Source organism: Papaver somniferum, chromosome 10 (assembly GCF_003573695.1).
Source record: "Papaver somniferum cultivar HN1 chromosome 10, ASM357369v1, whole genome shotgun sequence".
Lineage (NCBI taxonomy): Eukaryota > Viridiplantae > Streptophyta > Magnoliopsida > Ranunculales > Papaveraceae > Papaver > Papaver somniferum.
In genome coordinates, this window is record NC_039367.1 from 87,631,155 (window position 1) to 87,656,902 (window position 25,748).

The 25,748-nt window shown below is 35.9% G+C and overlaps 2 protein-coding genes across 2 annotated transcripts; both read left to right on the forward strand.

Moving 5' to 3' along the window:
• Window positions 1-2,752: 2,752 nt before the first annotated feature.
• Window positions 2,753-7,085, forward strand: LOC113315883. The gene is made up of 3 exons (XM_026564126.1): window positions 2,753-2,922; window positions 4,010-5,092; window positions 6,984-7,085. The coding sequence occupies exons 2-3, from the start codon at window positions 4,181-4,183 to the stop codon at window positions 7,083-7,085; spliced, it is 1,014 nt and encodes a 337-aa protein (XP_026419911.1). The 5' UTR covers window positions 2,753-2,922; window positions 4,010-4,180.
• Window positions 7,086-8,447: 1,362 nt separating this feature from the next.
• Window positions 8,448-10,599, forward strand: LOC113317126 (phosphatase IMPL1, chloroplastic-like). Its single transcript, XM_026565258.1, has 5 exons — window positions 8,448-8,829; window positions 9,040-9,116; window positions 9,203-9,255; window positions 9,412-9,506; window positions 10,357-10,599. The coding sequence occupies exons 2-5, from the start codon at window positions 9,062-9,064 to the stop codon at window positions 10,391-10,393; spliced, it is 240 nt and encodes a 79-aa protein (XP_026421043.1). The 5' UTR covers window positions 8,448-8,829; window positions 9,040-9,061; the 3' UTR covers window positions 10,394-10,599.
• Window positions 10,600-25,748: the final 15,149 nt, after the last annotated feature.

Consider the following 25,748-nt stretch of genomic DNA (forward strand, 5'->3'; position numbering starts at 1 on the left):
TTTATATGGTATCAGAGCATGTTATATTTGCGACGAGTCTTTAACCGTGCCCTTACTCCGCGTCACCCGATTTAATTGTTGTCCACGTGTTTGTAAGACCCGCCGAGGCTACACGTGAGGGGCGTGTTGAGATTATTAGTCCCACATGGTTGGATTATTTAAGATCATGTGGTTTATAATCTAATAGGGCCTCTCCACTCTTTGCCAATTGATTTTGAGTTGGATGCCCGCAGACTTTTATATGATAATTTCCTTAGAGAGTAATGTTCTCCCGGATTCAGATTTATATTCAAAACATAATATCTTTTGGGAATTACAATAATTAAGCCGAAGATTATTCTCCTTATTCTAAATACGGTAACAGGATAATATTCATTCTATTACCAAGAACCAAATCAAATCTCGGATTTATCTCTTGTCCGAGATCTTCATTCCTTTTCAACACGTCCCTGCAGCCGCTACTTCTCCAAACTCGATAGAAAGAAATCCCAAGGAGATATTCTCTCCTTTAAAATCTTGCGTGTGACTTCCATAATAAATCAAATACGATCATGATATTTTACTGCCCCTGTTTTGGGAAATCTTCCCATATCGCACTTTATTTTCGATTGTAATCCATGTACCTTGCCTGTATAATCAAACCAAGCCCAAACCAACTTGGTTCGATGAAAATCCACGAGAAAGTCACGGGAGTGCCCTGTTGATAATAGTTTTCCCGCAATTTTTGTATTTCAAACGAATAAGATGGTACTCACTACACCAAAACCAGGATTTTGTAACAGTGTAACCTGTCACAGTTTATTTTTCAGTCACAGATACACCCGTGATATGTCCTGCAACGGTTATAACTGTTATTAAATTTTGTATTCTTGATAAAAATTAGGAATATTAAATTCTTTTATTAGTCACAATAATATTTGTTGTTAATTATCTAAACAACAAGAATTCCAATCAGAAATGATGATTCCACCCAAAATTTTCACCACATCTAAAACAACCCCAAATTTACCACTCTTAGAAATTTTCTTGTCACAGTTTTCCCAACATTTTCACAAACTAACAATTGTATTTAATTTTTATAAATCAAAATTTATTTTTATTTTATTTTTCATTTTCTTAATATTAGTAAACATGCATCAAGACCAAGTCAACAGTCCATGACTTAGCAGTAAAGTTGACCTGGACAAATTTAATCCCTTTTGTATCGAATTTGGTCCAGACAAACACAAACTAAGAAAACCCTTCCTCCTTTGTTCTTCGTGCGTGCCGCCATTGAAACCTTCTGAGAGTGCAAAATTTTCTGAAAGTTTGTCGTTTCACAAAAAAAAACATCTGAGTTTTAATTTAAACCCGATCAATTTTAGCTAGGTTGTATATTCTGGTATTCATGTCGATCGATTTAACCTAAATTGTGAACGATGAAGATGAAGAAGATGGTTGTGAGTTGATTCTGGAGAAGAAAATTTTCGTTGGTTCTTCCTTTTCTTGGACGAGGTAAGTGATTATGACTTCCCTATTTCTTAGGAATGAATTGATAATTTGTTTTGTTATATGAAATTGGGTTGAGTAGGGGAAAAATTAAAGGTATTTTTTTTTAATGTTTAGATTGATTAAAGAACTGATTTTTTAATGTAGGTTGGATTAGTTTAGATTGACTACAGAATTGAGTTTCTTAATTACTATGAGATGCACAAATTGATAAATTTTTGTTAGATGTGAAGCCATGTTCTTCATCAATTGCATGTTTAGTAGAACTGAGCTGGTGTCCATATAGATTTACTGTGTTGAAAGTTATTTGTCCAAATAGTTTATAGATGTGGATGCAATAGTGAATAAGCTGTAACTTACTGAGCTTTGATAGAAAATCACCATGGACTATAAAGGATTTAGCTAACTTTGTAAAATCATGTTGTTGTGCAGCATCGGCTAAATTTATAAAATCCTGTTGTTATGCAGCACCTAATCCAAACAAACTAAAATGTGCAGTTTCATTTGTGAACAATGGTTATGGTGATTTGTTGATTGCTATTTAGTGGTGTTGATCATCATATAGACAATCTATGGTTTGTTTGAATACTAAAATGAATAAGGTTTCTGCCTGGTTTTGTTGTGTGATCTTGGAGTATTTAGAATCTGAACCACCCTCTGTTTTTTCCTAAGAAGTTGTAGAGGGTGTTTAGGGATTTCTAAAATGATAAAGTAAGCCTTATTTGGTCCTTCATTTTCGAAATTATAGTTTGGAAAACACAGCAAGATAATGCCGAAATTCTGGAAAATGGTATTCTTGCATCATTTTTTTGTAACCGTTAAGGAGACTCTTTGACATATTTATTTTGTCCTTAATTTATAAATGATATAAGGCCTGATCTAGTTTCTAACGCAATAGTATATGCTTTCGTTCTAATTTTAATGAAGTCTATAAAAATATGTGAATATTAGGTTGTCAGGAACAGCGAATTAAACCTGGATCCTGTGAATTATATTACCCACTGTTGTTGAGCTTGCACTCACTTTTTATACATGGTGGGGGACTCTAAATGTGTAGTTGATTGTAAAAATATACTGACTTAGTTTAGATTGATTACAGAACAGAGTTTTTTAATTCGTATGAGATGCACAAATAGATAAATTGTTGTCGGAGCTGAAGCTGGCTTTAATAAGTTCTTCATCGATTGCAAGAAAAGTTATAAGTTTTTTAATTGGAGAAATTTACCCTTTCTCTTTAACTCTGAATTTTGAGATTAAGTTGTTTTTTTTTTGGATATGATGGATCTTTACAACTTCGGTAATTTCCTACAGGGTGGAGCAACTGCATCTCTTGTTGATATAATTGGGTCTGCTGCAATTTTTACATCTGGTGCTAAAACAAGTGGTGTTTTTGTCGAAATCAACATATTTTACCTGGTTTCTGGGTATCTTGATGTGGGTATTCTCACCTTTCCTATTCATTTCAGTGCTAGATACATAATTCTTTTGTATATTATTTCTGTTACAAATTGTGTCAAAAGTTAAAACTTGGATTTGATCATATCTAATCTCCAATTCAGGTAAGTACCAATTATTTATGGATAAGACTGACGGTGTTGTTTTTATATCCAATGTTTATGATTACATTTATGCTCGAATATCTGTGGACAAGTACCAATTAGCTAGTATGAGATGCAGAAATAGATAATTTATTTTTGGAGCTGAAGCTTCCTTTAATCTGTTCTTCATCAATTGCAACAAAAGTTATAAGTTTTTTGATAGAGCTACACTGATGTCTCCACCTAGATTTACTTTGTTGAAAATTATCTCTAACTGGATATAGGTGCATATACATGTGTACAAGAAGTTTGTGGATGCAATGATGAATAAGCTGTATAGCTTATTGAGGTTTGATAGAAACATAAGTATGGCGGATTTAGCAAACTTCTTAAAGTCCTGTGTTCTGCAGCAGCTAATACAAACAATTGGTTTGTTTATCATTTGTGTAACGATAAACAATTGGTTTTTTTGTCATTTGTGTAAGGATGCAATGCATTTTTTTGTTTCTCATTTGTGTAACCTGATATAATTGGTTTCCACTTAGCCGATTAAGGTTGTTCAGTCATTTAATCACCTTTGAATGATTTTGTTGGATGCCGAAACTGAAAATTTAGGTATACTCTAGTGCCCAACTTTGTCAATTGTGAATAATCTAAGATATTTACTATGCTTATAATTCTATCTTTTTAGCAGTTATGGGTGTGAATTGTCTTAAGCTCTCAATTCCTACTATTGAAACAAAACTGTAATTTGTTTACTTTTTTCAATTACTGTGACATATGCAAGCATATTATACTGTTAGGATCCAGGGAATAAGCTGTTGATGGTCCAAAATGTTCCTAACCTGATAGGTATATGTAATGATAAGCAATATCTTTCTCCTTAATTGTCCAAGGAATGACACCATGTTCCATCCCCTGTGTTTTTAAACTATTGATTTTCAAGTAAATGGTTTTAATGGTTAAACTCTTTATTGTCACAGAGAACTGCTTAAGCACATAGCTTTAGAGACCCATTGTATAATGTCGTTTGTTGTGAATAAAGCTTGGATGAATGAACCAGACATATTTAGCAAAACATATAGAGATGAGGTTAAATTTTTTATGAATTATGCAGCTAACTATGGTTATCCGGACACAACTTTTTCTTGCCCATGCTCGAAGTGTCAAAATGGGGAACGTCTGGAAATGAGGGAGAAGTGAGAAGACATCTTTACGAGAAGGGTATCGACAGGAGTTATGTTACTTGGGTTTTTCATGGTGAAAAAGAGGGTGATAGTGCGGTAATGCGTCCAGGTAGTAATCTTGTACCAATTGAAATGAATGATGAGCGGGTTAGAGAAGGTGTAATACAAGATATGGGTTCCTTCGTCGATGCTGCATATGGAGTTTTTGACAGGGGTGATGGTGTTAGCGGTAATGAAGAATTTGAACCTGATCAGTTTGTTCCTGAGACATATTTGGGTAAGCAATATAACAGGTACAAACAGTTGGCAGAAGACAAGTTGTATCCTGGTTGTAATACTAGCATCCTAGCTGCAATTGTGGAGCTGCACAATGTAAAGAAGACATATAAGATTTCAGCTAACTGTGTAAACAGTTTGTTGGGTGTGATAAAGGGTTGGTTGCCGAAAGGAAATAATTTGCCAGTAAAATACACGACAATGAAGTCGATGCTCAAAGATCTGGGGATGAAAGAAAAGTCCATCCATATGTGTGAGAATCACTGTATTTTGTATTACAAGGAGAATGAAGACTTGACAATGTTGATTCCAGGTCCTAAGGCACCGGGGCAAGATATTGATGTGTGTCTCCGAGTGCTAGTGGACGACCTCAATGATCTTTTTGAGAATGGGATATCAGCTTTTGATACGCAGAAACAAGAATCGTTTCTGCTGAGGGCTTCTTTGATGTTTGGTATTCATGACTTGCCAGCACAAGGTAATATGTCTGGATGTACCACGCACGGCTATTTCCCTTGTGTACATTGTGCGGACAGGACTCGAAGTGCGTATCTGCTGTACGCCAGAAAGGAAATATTACATGCTATGAAAATTACTATTTTAGTAAGGATAATTTGGTCATTTTTACTGTCAGTGATATTTACTTTACTTATTTCCGATAAATGTAGTCTGGTCATTTTCACATTCTCCATAACATTTATTGCACTTATTTCCCCTAAGGGTAAAATGGTCATTTTCACAGACTGTAATATTTACTTTACTCATATCCGAAAAGTGTGGTCTGGTCATTTTCACAGTACTCATAATATTTATTGCACTTATTTCCAGTAAGGGTAGTATGGTCATTTCACTATATGTAATATTCACTTTACTTATTTCCGATAAGGATAGTCTGGTCATTTTGACAGTCTCCATAATATTTATTGCACTTTTTTCCATTAAGGGTAAAATACTCATTTTCACAGTCTGTAATATTTACTTTACTTATTTTTATAAGGGTAGTCTAGTCATTTTCACAATCTCCATAATATTTATTTCACTAATTTCCAGTAAGGGTAGTATAGTCATTTCACAATCTATGTGATATTCATTGCACTTATTTACAATAAGGGTAGTTTGGTCATTTTGACAGTCTCCATAATATTTGTTGCACCTACTTCCAGTAAGGGTAAAATAGTCAATTCCACGGTCCGTAATATTTACTTTACTTAGTTTTGGTATGGGTAGTCTGGTCATTTTCATTGTCTCTGTGATATTTATTGACTTATTTCTAGTAAGAGTAATATGGTCATTTTCACAATCTGTAATATTTACTTTACTTATTTCCGATAAGGGTAGTATGTTCATTTTAACTGTCTCCATGATATTTATTGCACTAATTCCTAGTAAGGGTAATATGGTAATTTTTACAGTATGTGTGATATTTATTGCACTTATTTCCAATAAGAATAATATGGTCATTTTCACAATCTGTAATATTTATTTCACTTATTTCCAATAAGGGTAGAATGGTCATTTTTAATATCTCCATGATATTTATTGTACTAATTTCTGGTAAGGGTAATATGGTCATTTTCATTGTTCTTACTATTTACTTTATTTATTTCCGATAAGGGTAATACAGTCATTTTCTTAATCTGTAATATTTACTCTACTCTGGTAACCTTCAAACCTGGGATATTGGAATATGATATATTTGGTCTCCAGTTCATCCGAACGAGGAAGTCAGGTATAACTCTGGTAATCTTCGAACCTGGGATGTTGGAATATGATATATTTCGTCTTCAGTTCATCCGAACAAGGAAGTCCGGTCTAACTCTTGTAATCTTCGAACCTGGGATGTTCAATTCTGATATATTTCGTCTCCAGTTCATCCGAACGAGAAATTTAGGTCAAAATCTAGGAATCTTTGAACCTGGGATGTTCAATTCTGATAAATTGCTTCTCCAGTTCTTCCGAACGAGAAACTTGGGTCTAACACTGGATGGATTCATCATTCTTACCAAATTTCCGGCGTACAGTGGTCCACTCACGGCAAGTTTCGATCTCGGAGCCAGGTTATGCCTCGAAGTTGCCAGAATAGGGTTTGGTTAAGGTTTCAGAGAATATTTCGACGGAATGTTACATGTTAATAGATGGATTCATTGTTTTTACCAAGTTTTCGGCTTATAGTGGTCCACTCACGGCCAAGTTTCGATCTCGGAGCCGGTTTATGCTTCGAAGTTGCCAGAAGAGGATTTGTTTAAGGTTTCGGAGAATATTTTGACGAAATCATACCTATAAATAGATGAATTTATCGTTCTTACCAAGTTTCTAGCTTATAATGGTCCACTCACGACCAGGTTTTGATCTCGGAGCCAGGTTATGCCTCGAAGTTGCCAGAAGAGGGTTTGTTTAAGGTTTCGCATAATATTCCGACAGAATCATACCTGTAAATGGATGAATTCATCGTTCTTACCAAGTTTTCATCTTATAGTGGTCCACTCACGTCCAGGTTTCGATCTTAGAGCCAGGTTATGCCTCGAAGTTGCCAGAAGAGGGTTTGTTTAAGGTTTTGGAGAATATTCGGATGGAATCTTTACCTTTAAATGGATAGATTCATCGTTCTTACCAAGTTTCCTGCTAAGTTTGAAGTCATAACCCTCCCGGAGCTTCGTGGATCACAGATTGTATGCTATATACCAAATTTGAAGTTTGAATCTCCATTTAGCTTCATATTTATCAATTTTGATGATGTATCATGCTAAGTTTGGAGTCAGAACCCTCTCAGAGCTTCTTGGTTCAAAGTTTGTAAGTCGTTATACCGAATTTGAAGTTCGCATCGACACTGAGCTTCATATTCATCGATTTTGATGATGTATCATGCTAAGTTTGAAGTTAAAACCCTCTCAGAGCTTCGTGGTTCATAGATTGTATGACATTATACTGAATTTTAAGTTCAAATTGATATCGAGCTTCATATTTAGCGATTTTGATGACGTATCATGCTAAGTTTGAAGTCAGAACCCTCTCAGAGCTTTTTGGTTCATAGTTTGTAAGTCGTTATATCCAATTTGATGTTCGAATCGACAATGTGCTTCATATTTATTGATTTCAATGATGTATCATGCTAAGTTTTTAGTTAGAAACATCCCAGAGTCTTCTTCGTTCATAGTTTGTATGTCATTATACCACATTTGAAGTTTGAATCAACACGAAACTTCATATTTGTCGATTTTGAGGATGTATCCTCATAATTGTGAAGTCAGAACCCACCCGGAGCTTCTTGGTTCATAGTTTGTATGTCGTTATACCATATTTGAACTTCAAATCGACAATGAGCTTCATATTTATCGATTTCGATGAGGTATCCTACTAAACTGAGTCTACCATTGTGAAATAAAGGTACTTCATGATCTGTATAATTAGTCGAAATTACTTCATGACCTATGTGACTAGTTGAAATTCAATCCGAAAGCACAAAGAGAAAGCACAAAGAAAACACATTTGTTTGATCCGTATGAATTTCTTAAATCAAATCATTACGTCCAAAGATTTTCAAGAATCCTTATGACTATCTAATCAACTTCCACAATTATTTATATAAATACGAAAATTTTCTCTCACTCTTCTCTTCCCTTTCGCTCATCTCTTTTCTCTCTAAACGCCTCCACCTTTTCCCTTCCGCGCTGAAAAAACCTAACTTATAACGCCTCCACCTTCATTTGCGTTCGATTGAACACAGGAAATTGAAGAGACGGATAGTTATTTCATATCATCTCAACTATCTCTTTGTGTTTCTCTTTCACTTTCACAAAGTAATCTCAGATTATTTTTTTTTTGTATACAATCTCAGATCTATATATTGGGGTTAGCGTTTTTCGTTTTTGAGTTTAGGGTTAAAGACAAGAGTAAAGATTTTGCTCGCAGCCTCGATTCCTCATCTTCCAGACGCTTTACTCTTTCTTTTGATTTTTCTTCCAATTTCTCACCCTTATAATCGAGATTAGGAATTAGTTCGTGTAGGTGATGCTGATAGAGGAAACAGGCTTCGAGAAGACGTAGAGATGGGGAGTTTAATTTGAAAAGTTAGGGTTTTGAATTTTATCGAAGTTTCAATTCAGTGATAAACAAGAAGAAATTATAGATTGGGTTTGGTGATTTGAGCATTATAAATCGATGTGTTGAGCTAAAATTGGAGAAAGAAGTGAGATCAGAGGAGGAAATTTAGGGTTCTAAGAATAGATGATGGCGATTAAAAATAAAATTGATAGTTAGGGTTTGAAGTGATGATTCAGAAGTTCAATCGAGGAAAAACAGGAAATCAAAATCAACTGCTTCAATCTAACAGTTTGGATAAGGTATAATTCTTTTATTCCTAATACATATATGAATTTGGTAAGCTCATTTATGCACAGGAACCCTAGTTCCCTAATTTTGAATGATTTACTTCCTTAATTTTGAATGGTCTTTTGTTTACGGAGAAATCCTAGTTCCCTAATTTTGTTATTAGTAAATCGTAATTCCCTAATGTTGAATGATCTTTTTTAACTTGGTAGTAGCTATTTCAGGTCTAATTGCAGTCGATTTTAAATGGCTTCGTTGGGATTGCAGTTTTCAATTGAACTACTGTCTAGGTTTATCTCCGGTATGGATGTTACTGATTACTTATTGCAGTCTTGTTTTGTTTATTATGTATTTATGAACTATTTATGTGGGCAATTGGTTTTTCAGGTGGCGAGGCCTTCTGTAATGGACAGACAAGCCATGTTAGCGAAACTGATCGGGTGAGTACTGGTTGCTTAGATAATTTTATCAGTAACTTACGCATCAATTTTTTCTTAGTTTTTATTTAATATAAGTTTGTTTCATATTATAGTATATGCAAAGAAAGTTTGGGGTTGTCATAATAATTGCAATGTGAATTTGGTTATTCTGTCCAGGTGGATAGATCTCTTCTAGTGACTGAATTTGGATATGAACATGATGATGCATGGGCAACAAATATATATTTAAATAATTTACTGATATCAGCAGGGTACGTATACATTCTTTTGAGTTATCTAACTAAATTATAACAAAAATTAGAATCAAACCTTAGGTTTTTTCTGAGGGGCCATGCTAGTAGAATCACTTGTGCATGTGAGCAGCCATGTTTTTTCCTAGTATAGGTGGTGTTAAGCCAGCATCACGAAGGCCTGTGGCAGTAGAAAATCCAATTACTGGATCACTTGTCTGTCCTGGTTTAACATTCCCCCTGAGTACAATATATGGTGTTTTCAGCCGAACCTGAGCTTCTTTAACTTCATTTCTTCTTTATACTGTTTATTGAGTTTTTCTTGCTTCCTTTTCCCTGGGTGTATCCTGTGGAAATTATGCCTTAAAACCCTGTATGCTTCTTTTGGGGTCATAAGTCGGCCAACTCATGTCTCCTGTCAATCTGAATTTCCTTTTGACCCCTGTTACTGCAAATACCCAGCTGCTTATTTTTCTTCTTGTCCATGTTCCTGTCACCCAGTTCGACAGTTCCTCAAGTGTTACATGGTACACCTGATAAACCTTTACCGACTGTAGCTTCATGGAAGGCCGCAGCTGGTCATATATCATCTTTGTCCTCGTTAAGTAACCTGTATAGGACGTGCTGAACTGTAGGTATTCCTGTTGAGTCTGTTTACTTACACTATAGGAAGTAGTAGTCATGTGAAGTGGAATGCCCACTATAGTCTATGTTTTGATTTAAAAATAGCTAAGTTGTAGTTTGGAGTTTATGAAGAGAAATCAATAAACAATTTTAGTTTTTTCTTTAACCTGTTTTTCTCTTTACTCCTCTCTCGATCAATGAAACTTGAACTTCTATCATTGACTTGTTCATTTTTATTGTTGGACAGGTCTTGCGTATTGAATGCCAACGCCGGAATTACATGAACTGGTAACTTTGTCTAAGCTCATCATATGGTATTATTGAGAAGTTAAGCTTGGTTTTATTTGTTCGCAGCTCACCAGTGTTGATGGCTTTAGATTATTTACGGTTAAATTTTTGTACTTGGGTTTCTGTAATGAATACATGGATCACAGTATAATGTGAATGATTTGTAGATTGAGAATCCGAGTGTATATGAAAAAGAAGAAAGTGCAGGTCTGTGTGTCAGTTTTAATTGTATTTCTGGCTTGTGTTTCAGTTTTAATTGTATTGCAGGCCTTTAAACTGGAAGCCCAGGTCCACCATAGTGACCTGGGCTATCCATATTTTTTTATTTGTTATTTTATTGTCTCAGTTTAACTGTGAAAAGAAATTGTTACAAAAAGAAACACCTGTCAGCATCACTGTTTTGTTACAAACTAAATTAACAGTTTTAACGTTACAGTAATCGTCACAACAAAGACACGTGTCCTTTAAGTAATTGTGGGTAAACTTAGTAACTCGTATATGTGTTACTATAACCGTGACCAAATGTGAAACATGTCCTACGTCCAATCGTTGCAAACTAATTATTCACACTTATAGCTGTTGTTGTATATGTACCAGTAAGGGACACGTGTCTACAACATAATTGTTGTAATTATTAAGTAACAATTAAAACTGTTGTATTAGTTGTTGCAGTAAGACACGTGTCGCAACCATAAAATTAGTTCAGTCGTTACTGTTTAATTTGTAACGTCTATAAGATGTGACTTTAATTAATAATTGTCACAGAAAAGCGATGAAACATATTGCAACAATTATTAATAACATCGTTTTTCCAACGGTCTACAAGTGTTACAAATTAAAATCAGTAACAGATATGTCATGTGACAAAATCCTGGATTTGGTGTAGTGACTCCCCCTAACAGAGATGGGGTGCGGATAGTAGTTGCCATGGGGTGCACCTAACCAGTGGGTGCATATAGCAGTGAGGTTCCCCTTAGTAATTGAAGTACCCCTTATCCAAAGTGAGAGTCCGAATAGTAGGTGTTCTCCAGGGTACCTTTATCAACTTTTCGAGTCGATTTCGCCGTAAAAGTCCATTTCTCCAAAAACACCTGCAATTACATAAAATATCAAAATAAGCATAAAATCAAGCACTAACAATATACATAATTAAGAACAAAATAGACACATAAACCCCTATGTGGCCATAGTGGACGAGTTATAGTCTCGGGAGGGCTTACCAGAGATATACCCACAAAACCTTTACTCCAGACTATAGCTACCTACACAGAACCTTGGAAGGCACTAAAGAATCTCCTTGGTTGGCATACTTATTGACAACAAGAGGAAGTACCCTGATGCGAAATTCTAATTGATGTACACGAGTTTACACTCAAGCATACTAAAATTCATATATAAGTGACAGATCTCTACTCAGATAGTCGCACTATGGACATTAATATCCGGAGTCAAACAAATAAAATGGATAGATTAAGAAGATGGATATAGAGAAAAAAAATAGATGGTTTTTGATGTTTACTAAGTGAATGGTGTTTCCCATATCTGTCTAAAGGCCACTGCCAAAATGAACCTATCCTAATGGACTGAGATACTAGTCTGACTAATATCAACCTAACTGGCATATACAAGGGAACCAGTGGTCGATAATCCTAACTCTAGGTCAACACAACTGGCATATACAAGGGTACCAGTGGTCGACTTTATTAAATGTATTATGGTTGGTCTGGTGGCCTGGTCTCAATTTTTTTTTATTTTTCAACTTTTTTTTCAACTTTTGTTTTTCAACATTTTTTTTAATCTCAATCACTCTATTTCACCCTAGCAATGGTAACAACTTGAATGGTGAGCCCCACTTAATCACTTAGAGAAACATATTTTAATGAAAACAAAATAAAAACAGAAGTGAAAAGGACTCAACGAGATATGGTGAAACTACCATGTTATTTCTAACACCGTAGCTCTGTGCTTTTATGAATAGACTCTTTAGATGTTTCCATCTAATCAGATTGGTTCCTCAACTCCTACAACCAAAATGCTTCCATCCACTTAGATTGGTCATCCTTAATAAGCATAAATTTCTAGGCTCTTGAGTTTATTAATACAACTAAAAAGTTTCTCATATACCCTCAAACTTAAATCTAACATTGTCCTCAATGTTCTAAAGATGAAATTAAAAGCATGAACAAGGAGAAACTGTTACCATTTGAAACAAATGAGTTAAGGAAAGATATTACCGTGTTGCATGAGTATGGGTTACCTCCCAAGAAGTGCTTAATTTTAAAGTCTTCATCCAGACGTCAAATACCAGAAAATGGCTTATTACCTTTCAAATCATATATCAATAGTCGAAACAACCGTGGATCAACAAAATCAAATAAAATTGTCACAATTATTAGACAACCGCACCAAATCAGAAAAATGAACAGACAGAGCACATCCTCATCCAAGGTTTCCTGCAAGACAACTGGGTTTTTCTGTGGTGCCCACTTGGGCTTCATATGAGTGTCTTGAAAAACAGATTCTTCTGAACTATGGGTTTCAAGTTCCTGGATTTCCTCCTGGAAAGTATCAGGAGGATCAAGTTGTGGAGTCGGATGAGACTCAAGTAATACCCCAGGTACACTAGGCTCGAGTCCCAAGTTAGGTACTTTTAATGGGGATACTTGACCATCACTACCCACAACTTTAGGGTGGTCAGTATTCTCGGACAAACCTCTAATTATTGCTTGAATTTCTGGATCCTCAGACTCCTTAAAATACTCAAAAGCTTCTTCAAGATCATTACCCCCAAACTTAGGGTCATCATTATTCTATGTAATACCTAGCACTATGGCTTGAATTTCAGGGTCCATGGAGTCTTTAAAGTAATCGATAGCTTCTTCTAGTTCAAAAGTTTGGTCACTTAACTGGCTTAAGAGAATTTTCTCATCAAATTCATCTAAGGAATCACCAAATAAAGTGTCTTCCCAATTATCATGAATTAGATCCTGAAAGTGCTAATCATATACACTTCCTCCAATTAATGAAAAGGTTGTCTATTAACATTAAAGATATTTAGTTCAATGGTCATATTACCAAAGGATATGTTCATAATCCTGGTCCTACATTTGATGACAACATTAGCTGTGGCTAAAAATGGGCGACCTAAAATCACCGGTATTTGAGCACTAGGATCCTGAACAGGTTGGGTGTATAGAACATCAACATCCACTGGATAAATAAATTTATCAACCTCAATCAGAACATCCTCTATGATACTGATAGGCGCCAAATATTGCATTATTTATCATCGTTTTATTGGCACTTATCCCATTTTGCATACCATAATTCCCCCATTTGTAATGAATTTTGTATTTTACTCTCCTCAAGGATAATTACTTAATATTGTTTAATTTTGTATTTTTAGGTACCAAATAAAGACTAGATGAGTTGCGGAGCCAAAAGAGCAAAGACACGGGAGAAAGCCGGTGGAAACTCTAGCGGAAAAGAAGTGAATAATGTGTTATGGAAGACTCAAGGATAAAAATGGGCTTAAAAAGGAAGAAATTGTTCTTAAAGAAGAAGTGGGATCAAGATTACCTAACCCCAAATCCAATTCCTAAACCCAAATCCATATCCTAAACCCAGAATTCAAAACCCAAACCCGTTTTCCTTCTTAACCGTAAGATTGGATCCATTCCATCATCCAACGGTCGCTGCGTCATCATGCATCAGATTTCGATGCACCTGACCAACACTACATCACCTAACTCCATCTTGAGCCGTTAGTTTCGTTGTATCAGGCATCCAACGGTCGCTCATGATCTGTCTCCATTTCGCCGTTAGATCCGTCCCAGAAGATATTATCCCACGGCTCAGCTTCGCAAGACATCAAGATTTGTTGTACCCGCCTCACACTCGAACAACCTAACCCTATACCCAAAACAAACACACCCTAGCCCAAACCCATCGAGCCATCTCCTTCTTCCCCTCTTCTGCAACAGCGACGCTGTCTCCATCACCACCATCTTCTCCCCCAAATCACTCAATCACCACCATCTTCTCCCCCCAAATCACTCAACCACCACCACTCGAGCCATCATCACTTCTAACAACCAAGACCTACTTTTCTAGCCACTTATTACATCACCTCCTAATCGTTTCATCTCACAGGAACCCTAGGTTAGGAGTTGATGAAATAGGTGAGGTTAGAGGATAAATCGAAGGCATGGGTAGCATCAGCAGACGACAAGGAAGCATGGGTGAGAGCTATCAATCGTTTTCAGAGATTAGGTAAGGATTTTTTGTAAAACCCTAATTTCACTGATTTGGGGATTTTGGAATTTTTTTGTTGTAACTATAAAAGGGTGTTAGGGGTTGTAAAATTCGGCATCTCTGGGCTAGCCAGTGAGCACTATTTGCAGTTCAATATTAATTTCGAAATTCATTTTCAATTCATGTTGAATCTCTCTTATGCATAAAGGTTGAATGTGAATTGTATGCTGTGTAATGTGGAGCATGTTTATACCTGTTAGTATCATGATTACAAGCATGTCCATGTTCTAATTCACTTGCTAGGGTTTAGAGGAAGCTCTTGATCATATGCTAGGAATGTTAATGTATTTGTATGTTCTTTTATTGAGCTGAATTGCCTTAGGATGAATGCTTAGCAATTTGGGCTACCTGCTTGTGATCACCTGTGCTGTTAGAAGACAGCTGATACTAGGAGTGGAGCTAGGTCTTTGTCCAAGAATTCAATCCACTAGAGAGACTGCCTTAAGCTAAACTAGCTAGAGAAGCTAAATGCCTGTGATTAGTTGTGTTGATTAAAGACAACTGATGCTAGGGGTAATTTGGCTAGGATAGTTAGTAGAATCCTCATTGTAATCTTTCAGGAAAGAACAAGACATACATTGCATCATAATTTCCTTAGCCTAGGGTCAAGTAGTGGAATCAAAAGCCTTAGTACCTTCCTTTGAACTCAGATAACCTTAGAAATTTAGAAAACTTTAGCAAATCCTCCAAGTCCCTGTGGACAAACCTCTATTTACATTCTATCTTCATCAAGACCCTGTATACTTGTAGGTAAAACATAGGTTGTAGTTTTTAGGTCTCATTCCTTGAGCTACCAGATACCACGAGGTACTTTGACATACCTATTAGCTAATTGTAGTGTCATTTTTGTCGGTTTCAACTCTCCAAGACCTATCTGAGTGTACATATGGTAAGCAAGTAAGTTAACACTAGCTACTAAGTCAAGTAATGCCTTATCAACCATGTGATTACCAATCGTACAAGATATGGTGGGGCATTCGGGGTCATTATACTTAGGGGCAGTTTGGTTCAGAAGGATTGAACTTACTTGACCAACTAAAAAGACTTTCTTATGGACATTAATCTTACGCTTTCGTGTACAACGGTCCTTAAGGAACTTTGCATAAGCAGGAATTTGCCTAATTGCTTCTATTAAAGGGATGTTAATGTTTACTTGCTTAAATATCTCCAGTATTTCGTTGAAAGTCGACTCTCTCTTTGTTGGAGCTAACAACTGTGGATATGGGGCTTTGGGCACAAAATGAGACCTTTCGGGAACCATATTGGCATCACTAGAAATTTTATCAGTCTCTTCATCTAGTGGCTCCTCCTGGGCTCATCTTTGGCGCTAGAAGGAAGATCTACAGTATGTCAATTATTAGGCATGTTTACCTTATTGTCTACCGTTTTACCACTCCTAAGGGTTGTTATCGAATGAATTCCTCTAGGATTAGGTATTGGCTAATTAGGGGACTCACCCTTTTCTTTTTCGCTCAAAAACTCTGCAGTTATACTAATATGATTTTTTAGCTCTAAAATAGCCTGAGAGTTTTCCTGTAAACCTTTCTCAACCGTTTGCTTGAACTCTGAACTGTTATGAGATAATATGGTGAGAGACTCTTCTAAGCTCATGATTTTTTTATCCGACAGGTTCTGATACTGATATGTCCTTAAATGTTTCTTAGTATACCCAAAACCCGGGAGAGTCTGAGAACTACTAGATTGACCTTGACTCTGGCCCTTAGACCAAGAGAAATTCGGGTGGTTTCTCCAACCAAGGTTATAAGTATCTGAATATGGGTCAAATCTCTGACGATTTTTAAACCTGTAGTTGTTATAAAGAGCATGGGCTTTCTCTTCGTATCTAGTATGATGTGATCCTTGATTCATTTCTAAGGCCTCTAGACGCCTAAGAATATCTAACCCATAATCAACTCTATGGATCCTATGGATAGGATTTCTAGGTATTTCTGGTTCTATCATTGAATCTCATTTCCTAGTTTTCTCAGCTAACTCAACGAACTCGTCAAAACATTCATCTGGGTCTTGATGGGTAAATTGTCCACCACTAATTATTTCTATCTGCATACGGGTTTCACTATTAAGGCCCTCATATAAAATTTGAGCCATGTGGGCTTTTTCAAAGCCGTGATGTGGACATTGGTATAACAATTCGCTAAACCTTTTCTACATAATCATGAAGTTTTTCACCTAATTTATGCTTAAAGGTTTGGATAGACTGTCGAACAATAGCAGTCTTATGGTATGGATAGAATTTCCTAACAAATGCCTCTACAAGACCATCCCAGGTGGTAATTAATTTAGAAGGAATAAAATGTAAACATCGTAGCCGAGACAACCCTGTTAACGGAATGTGGGGGTTCCATTTTTTTCTTTCTTTCGTGTAATCTTGTGATGTCTTTAAAACCACGTCTGAACTACATGATTTAAAAAAGAAGAAAAAAGGGACACATATTTCTTTAGTTTTTTTTTTCTTTTTTCTTTTTCATTTTCATTAGGTATTCATGCTACTTTAATGAACATTTTAATGTGGATAAAAAAAATTGGAAGACATACTGAAATTTTCAAGAGATATTATACATTTTTGTCTCAACAAATCACAAACACTCTTTACAAATCTCATTTTTTTGTCTCCACAATTCAAAAACACTCTCTAAAATACTCTCAGAGAATCACTAAAAACCTCTAGATTTTTCAGAGAATCTCTGGGAGCCACTAAACTATGAAAGTCCATAGAAATCTCGTTTGAATACCCCTATGAATTTACAAGGGAATTTCATAACTTGATATAGTGATGGTAATTTGGTTAGTCCGTTAAACTAAAGATGATGGTGATGATATTTAATATGATAGGTTGATATTTAATGGGGTATTTTCTTATGAGGGAGGATCCATGGACACTCTTAGATGGACAAGGTATGACAAGATTTGCGCCATATTCTCCGCAAAACCCAAACGACTATGAATTCAAGTCTAATATTTTTGTTTGCACCATAAGTAAAAATGCCACATAATGGGCCCAATTGGTAATTGAATCATCTTTCGGCCCTCATCCATGCCCGCTAACCAGTCAATCGAGGCATCCCACCAGCCTGCCTAGTATTACATAAATTCAACGCCCGGTCAATGGTCAAGGTCAATAGTAAAAGTCAACAATCGGTCAAGGTCAAAGTCAACCATCAGTCAATGTCAATGTCGTGTTGCCGATGGTGCTGCCATGCAGTTTCCATCCATGTTACCAATGGTGCTTCCATGCAGTTTCCAGCTAAGTACTCTACCGCACTGCCAGCCAGTCTCTACCCGTACTGTCAGTAGTGCTGTCATCCAGCCAGTCAATCCAGTCTGCCAGCCCATTATGTATGTCAGCCAGTCGGTCCATCATGTAGAATTTATTCAAGGAATCACGAATGAGCAGTTTCATGCGAATTAACACAAGGAGGCATGCAAGGACAGTTTCATGCGGATTAATACCAGGAGGCATGCAAAGCCATCAAGTGCAGATTTAAAACAGAAGGGCAATTTCATGCAGAATTGATTCCAGCATGCATGCAAGAAGTTTCATGCAGAATTGATTGTAGGGCATATTAATTCCATTTAAGTCTATCTCGAAATTTGGTCGAAAACTGTATAAATAGGGACACCCTGGTAGAAGGAAGAGGAGGGAAAAAGGCAAGCTAATACAGAAAAAAGTCATTGTAAATCCATTTTAACCTTAAGATCAATAACACATCACTCCCTAACGGGAATTCACCCGTGGAAGTAGGCAAACCATGTCGAACCACGTAAAATTTGCGTCTCATTTCTTTATTCTGGTTTTGTTTTTAGCCATGTTTCCTCATCATCACCAAAATCATTGTGTTTAGTGCCTGAAAATATTTCTGGGCGCAAACAATTTTGATGGTATATTCTGATTGTAAGACACTACATTCCGACCAAAAATGAGTGCAATTCGAGATAGCAAACCTCACCATATACCGATCTTAATTTCAACTGTTAAATTTGAACGGCTGATATTCAATGGGGTATATGGTGGTCTTATACATCTCGATTTGGGATCATTTTTTGTAGGAATGTAGAGTCTTATAAGAGCAATGTATCATCAAAATATTAGACTAAAATTCATTGTCATTTGGATTTTACGGAGAAAATGGCACAAATCTTGTCCGACCTTGTCCATTTAAGAGTGTCCATGGATTCTCCCTCTTTTCTTATTAAGGATATCATCATCATCAATATTTATTGTTTCACCATTAATTGAGTGAAACATATTTGCTTTTTGTGTCTGCGATTGTATCTGTAGGGGTGCTGTTTTTTTTTCCCCTTTGAAGCATCCATTTTATTAAATACATTAGGTACAATTTGACGAGGGTATGTGGTATCCACCGAGTCAAGATAAACTATTTGACTAATAAAAGACGGGATTGTCTAGTCCCAAATTTTTGTTGACAAATTTCCCATTTAACTTGCATCTGTCGCATGATTGGCCAAACCATCTGCTGCTTGATTTCCTTCTATGTAGTTATGTTATATAGCAACCCGTTATAAGAGTGCTGGTGAGCAAGAACATATACTAAGGTAAAAGTGTGTTTTGTTCACCTACGGTCAATGGAGTGTATAGTATTTTAAAAGGGTTGTATTTAAATTTATGGGGGTTGTATTTCGTCACTAATCTTTTAAGATTTTATTTTAAATCTTATGTGTAGTTTGGAAGCTTTTATTTTATTTCTAAATTGCTTTTTTAGACTTATTTCTTACAAGATCCAACTTCCAACTACAGAAGTAAAATATTATCTCTGTCTTTCAAAAAGAGATACTTTCAATTTTTCAGTTTGGCATGTTCTTAGGCTAAAATAAAATAAAATGAAATATATTTTTTTAAGAAACAAAGAGAGTAAATTATAACATGCTTGGGACGCAATTTTTTGTTGGTACACAAATGATACCGAGGGATTTGATTTCCGGGACTCTGAACCTGATCGTTTTAACATGTATACAAAATTACAAATAAGGAATATTAATTTTTCCTCTTTTCACTTTTACACACAACCAGTTGAGCCAGCAATGGTAAATAAGAGGGGAACTTAGGCGCAGGCCCAGAATTCTTTTTTTCTTACCGCCAGGTCCAGAATTACATTTCCCTACAGTCGCTCCCAACATTATTTAAAATCATTAAAAACGTGCAGAGTTCCTCAATTACCCTTTACGGTCGGAACCATTTCTTTTCTCTTCTTCTCATTTTTTCTTCATCCGTTCTTCTCATTTTTTCTTCATCCGTTTTTCTATTCCTATTCCTCCATAAACACTGTAACGGATGATTGATTATTGAAGTTGATCAAACCCTAAAAATCAATTTCAAACTCTAAAAAACATTAACCCTAGAATTCAGTAGAACCAAAATGGAAAAAGGAAAAATGAAGTCGAAGAAACAGAAAAAACCTGGTGAGATTTATCATTAGCTTCATCTGTCAGTGTTTGATTTTTTTTTTTTTTTGAATTTATTTTTTTAATCCTGAATACCCATAATTTTTTTTGAGTTATCACTTTATTCTTCTTCGATTTTAACATAATTTTCTCCTCAATGTGATTTTACCTTCTGATGTTGAAGATGAACAAGAAGAAATTGATAGTGTCGAAACACTGAAGGAGATGAAAATCAAGGCAAAGAAAGATGCACCAAAGGAAGTATTGGGTGATGCAGATAATGAGGATGATAATACAAATGATGCCGAAGATGGTAAAATTTGCTTTGAATCTAATAAGCAATGTGTTGTCTATAAACAAGGTGCGTTGAATTCCTTCATGTTCCTGTTATGCATCAGTTATGCACCTTAACAAAAATCAATGCATGACATATCATTCAGTTCCAATATTCAATGCATGACTAGTTATGCACCTTAATAAATCAATGCATAACATGTTATGGAGCCTAATATATGAATGCATGACCGGTTATGCATTTTTCAATATTGAAAAGGAGTTAAGCAGGGTTGTGTTTTTAAATGCATAATAAGTTATGCACCTTAACAAATCAATGCATGACATATTATTCAGTTCCAATATTAAATGCATGACTAGTTATGCACCTTAATAAATCAATGCATAACATGTTATGCATTGTTTAGACTTGCTGCATCACAGGTTATGCATACAAAACAATGTTGTTATATTTGTTATGCATTCCTTTGTTGTTCTAAATAGCAGTTCTAAAATGCATTTTTTTTGTTCTTTTTTTACGCAGTTAAACCTAAAACCAAATCTACAGTTCAAGGAGGTACTTATAGAGAAGGTTTCCTTAGGGTAGGTCACTTGTTTAGTAAGATAAAAGACAGAGGTGGTTTGAATCCGTTGCAGGCTAACATGATGAATGTGTGTGTGTTTGGAAAGTTCTATAACTGGTTATATGTTGCAAACATGGCATACTTGGATGGTAAGAGCAACAAGATGATGGATGAAATCTTTCTATCATATGACCATGAAGATTTGAATCAACATTCATTCAAGTTGTCTGAAAACAAGTCCATAGCATCAACGTCTAGTGAGCTTGTTGTTACATTTTTGATTCCAAGAATTGAAGGAGACAGAGGAAATGATATTCTGACTTCGAAGGCAGAGATAGAGCTGACTCAGTCACATCCCCTCGTCAAGCAATTCCCATTCAAAACAAAGCCAGGATTTATCAGCAAAGATCCCAAAGCACGGGGTAACAAAGGTGTGGATAGATGATATTGAAAGGCTGGTGTTGAAAAACTTGATAAGAAAGGTAATGAAGAGGAAGTTGTCTGCCTTATCTGCCTTTACATGCTAGTCGTCTTGTTCTTTTGTCGTTCAAGTGGAGACAATTTAGATGTCTCGTATGTTGGTTTGGTTAAGGATTTGGAAACCATGGACTCTGTCTCTTATCCTGATCTTATTCATGAACACCTGATGGAGAGCATCAAGACTGTCAAAAGAAACAATCTTCATATCAGGAATTGCAGTGGTTGCACTATATATTCTCTTGTGATTAGTTTTTTTTTTTACTTTCATAACATCATTCAATAAATATTACTTTCTTGGATACAGAATATCTTATTAGTTATTATTTTTTGCAGCTTTGGTTGGCTGAGCATTCTAACATAGATGAGATATCATCAGACATCGTCAAGGTCATTTCCAATGCTACACCGAGAGCTGCAAAGTGGGACTTGGCAGCAATGAAGAAAGCAATGCTCAAGAAGAATATTACGTTCTTAAAGGTACCTGTTTGTGAACATTTCATGATTTATAATTGACCTTCATGCATCTATGACTATATCTCTAAATTCCTTAAAATTGAATGCATAATAAGTTACGTTAGCAAAAAATGATAACTGCATAATAAGTTATGCACCTTAATAAATCAATGCATAACATGTTATGCAGCCTAATATATGAATGCATGACCGGTTATGCATTTTTCAATATTGAAAAGGAGTTAAGCATGGTTGTGTTTTTAAATGCATAATAAGTTATGCACCTTAACAAAAATCAATGCATGACATATCATTCAGTTCCAATATTCAATGCATGACTAGTTATGCACCTTAATAAATCAATGCATAACATGTTATGCAGCCTAATATATGAATGCATGACCGGTTATGCATTTTTCAATATTGAAAAGGAGTTAAGCAGGGTTGTGTTTTTAAATGCATAATAAGTTATGCACCTTAACAAAAATCAATGCATGACATATCATTCAGTTCCAATATTAAATGCATGACTAGTTGTGCACCTTAATAAATCAATGCATAACATGTTATGCAGCCTAATATATGAATGCATGACCGGTTATGCATTTTTCAATATTGAAAAGGAGTTAAGAAGGGTTGTGTTTTTAAATGCATAATAAGTTATGCACCTTAACAAAAATCAATGCATGACATATTATTCAGTTCCAATATTAAATGCATGACTAGTTATGCATTGTTTCGATTAGCTGCATCACAGGTTATGCATATAAAAAATGTTGTTATATTTGTTATGCATTCCTTTGATGAGTGTCATTAATCATGTTGAAGTATAATGAGAAATTTAGAGATGAGTACAGTGCAATAGAGATGGAATTCTGTGAACCAAGAAAACCAAGAAAAAGGAAAGAGATATATGATCTCGTCGCAATGAATCTTGAAGAGAACAGGGACAAGTATGAAGAAGCATTTCTGGATGCGATTAAGATCATTGAACAAGAAACGTGTCCACCCGATTGTGCTGAAGCAAGGTTGCAGATCATTGAAGCAAAGTTGAAAGACATGAAGCAGACTCAGGAGAGGAATAGACAAAGTGGAGTAGACTTCAATAAAAAGTTGTATAATTACGTGAAGGAATTGCTCGTTGATTGTGGCAACATAGAAGTGCAGGAGGAGTCATCAGGTGGACCTAGTGTCAATGTATCATTAGCTGAGCCAAGCGACCCACTGAGCCAAAACTTGCCAAGGAATGAGACTCTTGTTGAACTGGTTTCTTCAACTGAACCACCAACACAAAAATCAGTTCCAGAAGTTATCAGACTCGATATCCAAGACCAAACGTCTAGTCAAGGTATCCGGTCTTCACCTTTCAAGTTCATGGACATGGAAAAAGTTGTTAATCTCTCCAGCGACGACAAGGAAACAGAAACTAAAGTGGAATTGGAGACAACACCAAATATAGCAACAACACAAGAAAGACTTGAAGCACAGGAAAGAGACTTTTTGGCCGGTGGTGATGATGACATTCTTCAAGAAACTCAGAAGAAAGCAGAAGAATATGTGGTGCCCACATTTAATATGCATTTATCACAACCTGCTGCTGCAATTAAAGATGATGTTGGTGGACCACAAGAGCAAGCTGAAAATCTGCAACAACCCGCTGTTGAGATACCACAACATCAAACTGAAGAACCACAACAACCAGAAGAGCCAGTGGCTGAAAAGCCACAACAAGTAGTTGTTGAGATGGTTGTTGATGCAGAGATCGAGATGGTGGTTGAGAATCCTTTAACTCCTGGTGCCACACAAGATGCTGAAAAAGAAAAAGGCTATAATGAAGATGCTGAGATGGAGACCGTTTCAAAAAACCTGGTACCTAAAATATAACATCTTTTATTATAGTATTTTTATTAATGTCAAATCAACTATGTACTACTTATTATTTTTAATCAACAATATAAAATGTTTACTATATTGTTGTTTTGTTGTTTAATCAACTATTTACTTAATTTCATAATAAACTGTTTATATCTAACACATTTTGGTTACATGAATCTCTAGGGAGAAGACGTAGGAGGGGAGTTTGTACCAAGAACAGAATTTTTGAAGAGGTCACCATTGAAGAAAAAGTCAGTATTGAAGCGAAAAACAAACAAGGCAGAAGTGGATGGGAAGCAACCAGGAAGCAAGGTAAGAAGAATCAAGGAAAGGACAACATCGAATCAAAGGAGAACCAGTGTACTACTCAAAGGTTGTGAGCTAGGGAAGCAGAAGAAGCAAAAAGACAAGCCTGATGAGAATAAAGTTGAAGAAGAAAATCCCTGTACGTCTGCTGGCTTGCCGTTCAGAAAATTACCTCCGCTGGAAACAATGGAATGCTTTCAAGATTACAAGGATACAATAGAACCAGCCATGATGGAAGTACTGGAGACATACTTTGAGAAAGCCAACAGCCTGTAAGTACATCAAAATTACCTTTATGCTTGTTTGCATAATATGTCATGCAGCTCCCAATGTTTAATGCATGGTTAGTTATGCGTTGTTTAAAATATCTACATCACATGTTATGCAGCTCCAATGTTTAATGCATGTTCAGTTATGCAAAAAATGTTGTTATATTTATTATGCTTGTTTAAGAAATCAATGCATTACAGGTTATGCTTCTTATGAAATAAATGCATAACAAGTTATGCTTAATAAAAACCAATGCATAACACAACCCTTTAGTTTATGGTTCTGCCGCATGTCACTTGAATAAAACATCTCACCAATTGTGTCTTATGTCATCTGCAGAAATTCGGCTTGGAGTATCAGAGAAGGAGAAGACCCGTACTTGTGGGATATTCGGATTCACGGAGATATAATAAGGCATCTAATGAACAAAGAATACTTAGAAGACCAAGTAGTACGCTACTACAATTACAGGTTGTTCAAGAAGCGGGAAAATGATAAGATGGCTGATAGTGTTGAACATAGGTATGCGGAGTCTGCATTCATGACGCCAGATGCTTGGGTAAGTCAAGAAAATAAAATCATTTTGCTACATAACAAGTCATTCCGGCATATTATCTTATGCCCATATAATTACTTCAGCATAAAATGTTATGCAACTAGATTGAACTGCATAACAAGTTATTCAGCATTGTTTTCTACACCTGTTGTGCACCCTTTCAATTGCATCCACTAACTTTTTTTTCCTAAAAAATATTTCTTTTGCAGTTCTTTGTTAAAACAAAGGAGAAAGATGGGATTGCCAAATTTGTTGGAGAATTCATCTTGAATCTCCCTATTGAAGTTGAGAGAATGTTCATTCCAATGAACTATATGACAAAGGAAAACCCTGCTGGTACACATTAGACATTGTTAGAGTATGACTTTTCAGAGGGTGAGTGGAACTACTATAACAGTGTTGAAGGCTATAAATCTAACTGCAAGAAACAAGCTCTCATAATGGCAAAGGCTTGTATGCCGTATTTGATCCAAAGATATGATGAACCGAATCTAACACCACAAATCGTGGATATAAAGCGGGAACCGCTTGTATACAAGGATATTTTTACCAAGATTGTTCCTGAACAAGGTCATCACCCCGACTGCCTCATATTTGTATGCTATTATATGAAGATGAGCATGAAGTCTCAAGTCAAGGACAAATGGCTGAAGTTGGGAAAGGAAGATGCAGTAGAAAAATCCAACAAGAAAAGAGTAAGTCTGGTATTGAAAATGCTGACGGATCTTAGAAACAGTTGGGCGATAGATGTCAATGAATACATCTGGGATGATATTGCGCGTCAATGTGATGAAGCTGAGCGTCAAATGTGAAGTTGTG

What these genes read in the sequence shown, in the direction of transcription:
- LOC113317126 (XM_026565258.1), top strand. Translation starts at nt 9,062, where the DNA reads ATGGCTTCGTTGGGATTGCAGTTTTCAATTGAACTACTGTCTAGGTTT. An exon ending in ACTGTCTAGGTTTATCTCCG is followed by an intron (nt 9,117 to 9,202) that starts GTATGGATGTTA and finishes TTGGTTTTTCAG; the next exon opens with GTGGCGAGGCCTTCTGTAAT. An exon ending in ATGTTAGCGAAACTGATCGG is followed by an intron (nt 9,256 to 9,411) that starts GTGAGTACTGGT and finishes TATTCTGTCCAG; the next exon opens with GTGGATAGATCTCTTCTAGT.
- LOC113315883 (XM_026564126.1), top strand. Translation starts at nt 4,181, where the DNA reads ATGCTCGAAGTGTCAAAATGGGGAACGTCTGGAAATGAGGGAGAAGTG. An exon ending in CTATGAAAATTACTATTTTA is followed by an intron (nt 5,093 to 6,983) that starts GTAAGGATAATT and finishes ACTCACGTCCAG; the next exon opens with GTTTCGATCTTAGAGCCAGG.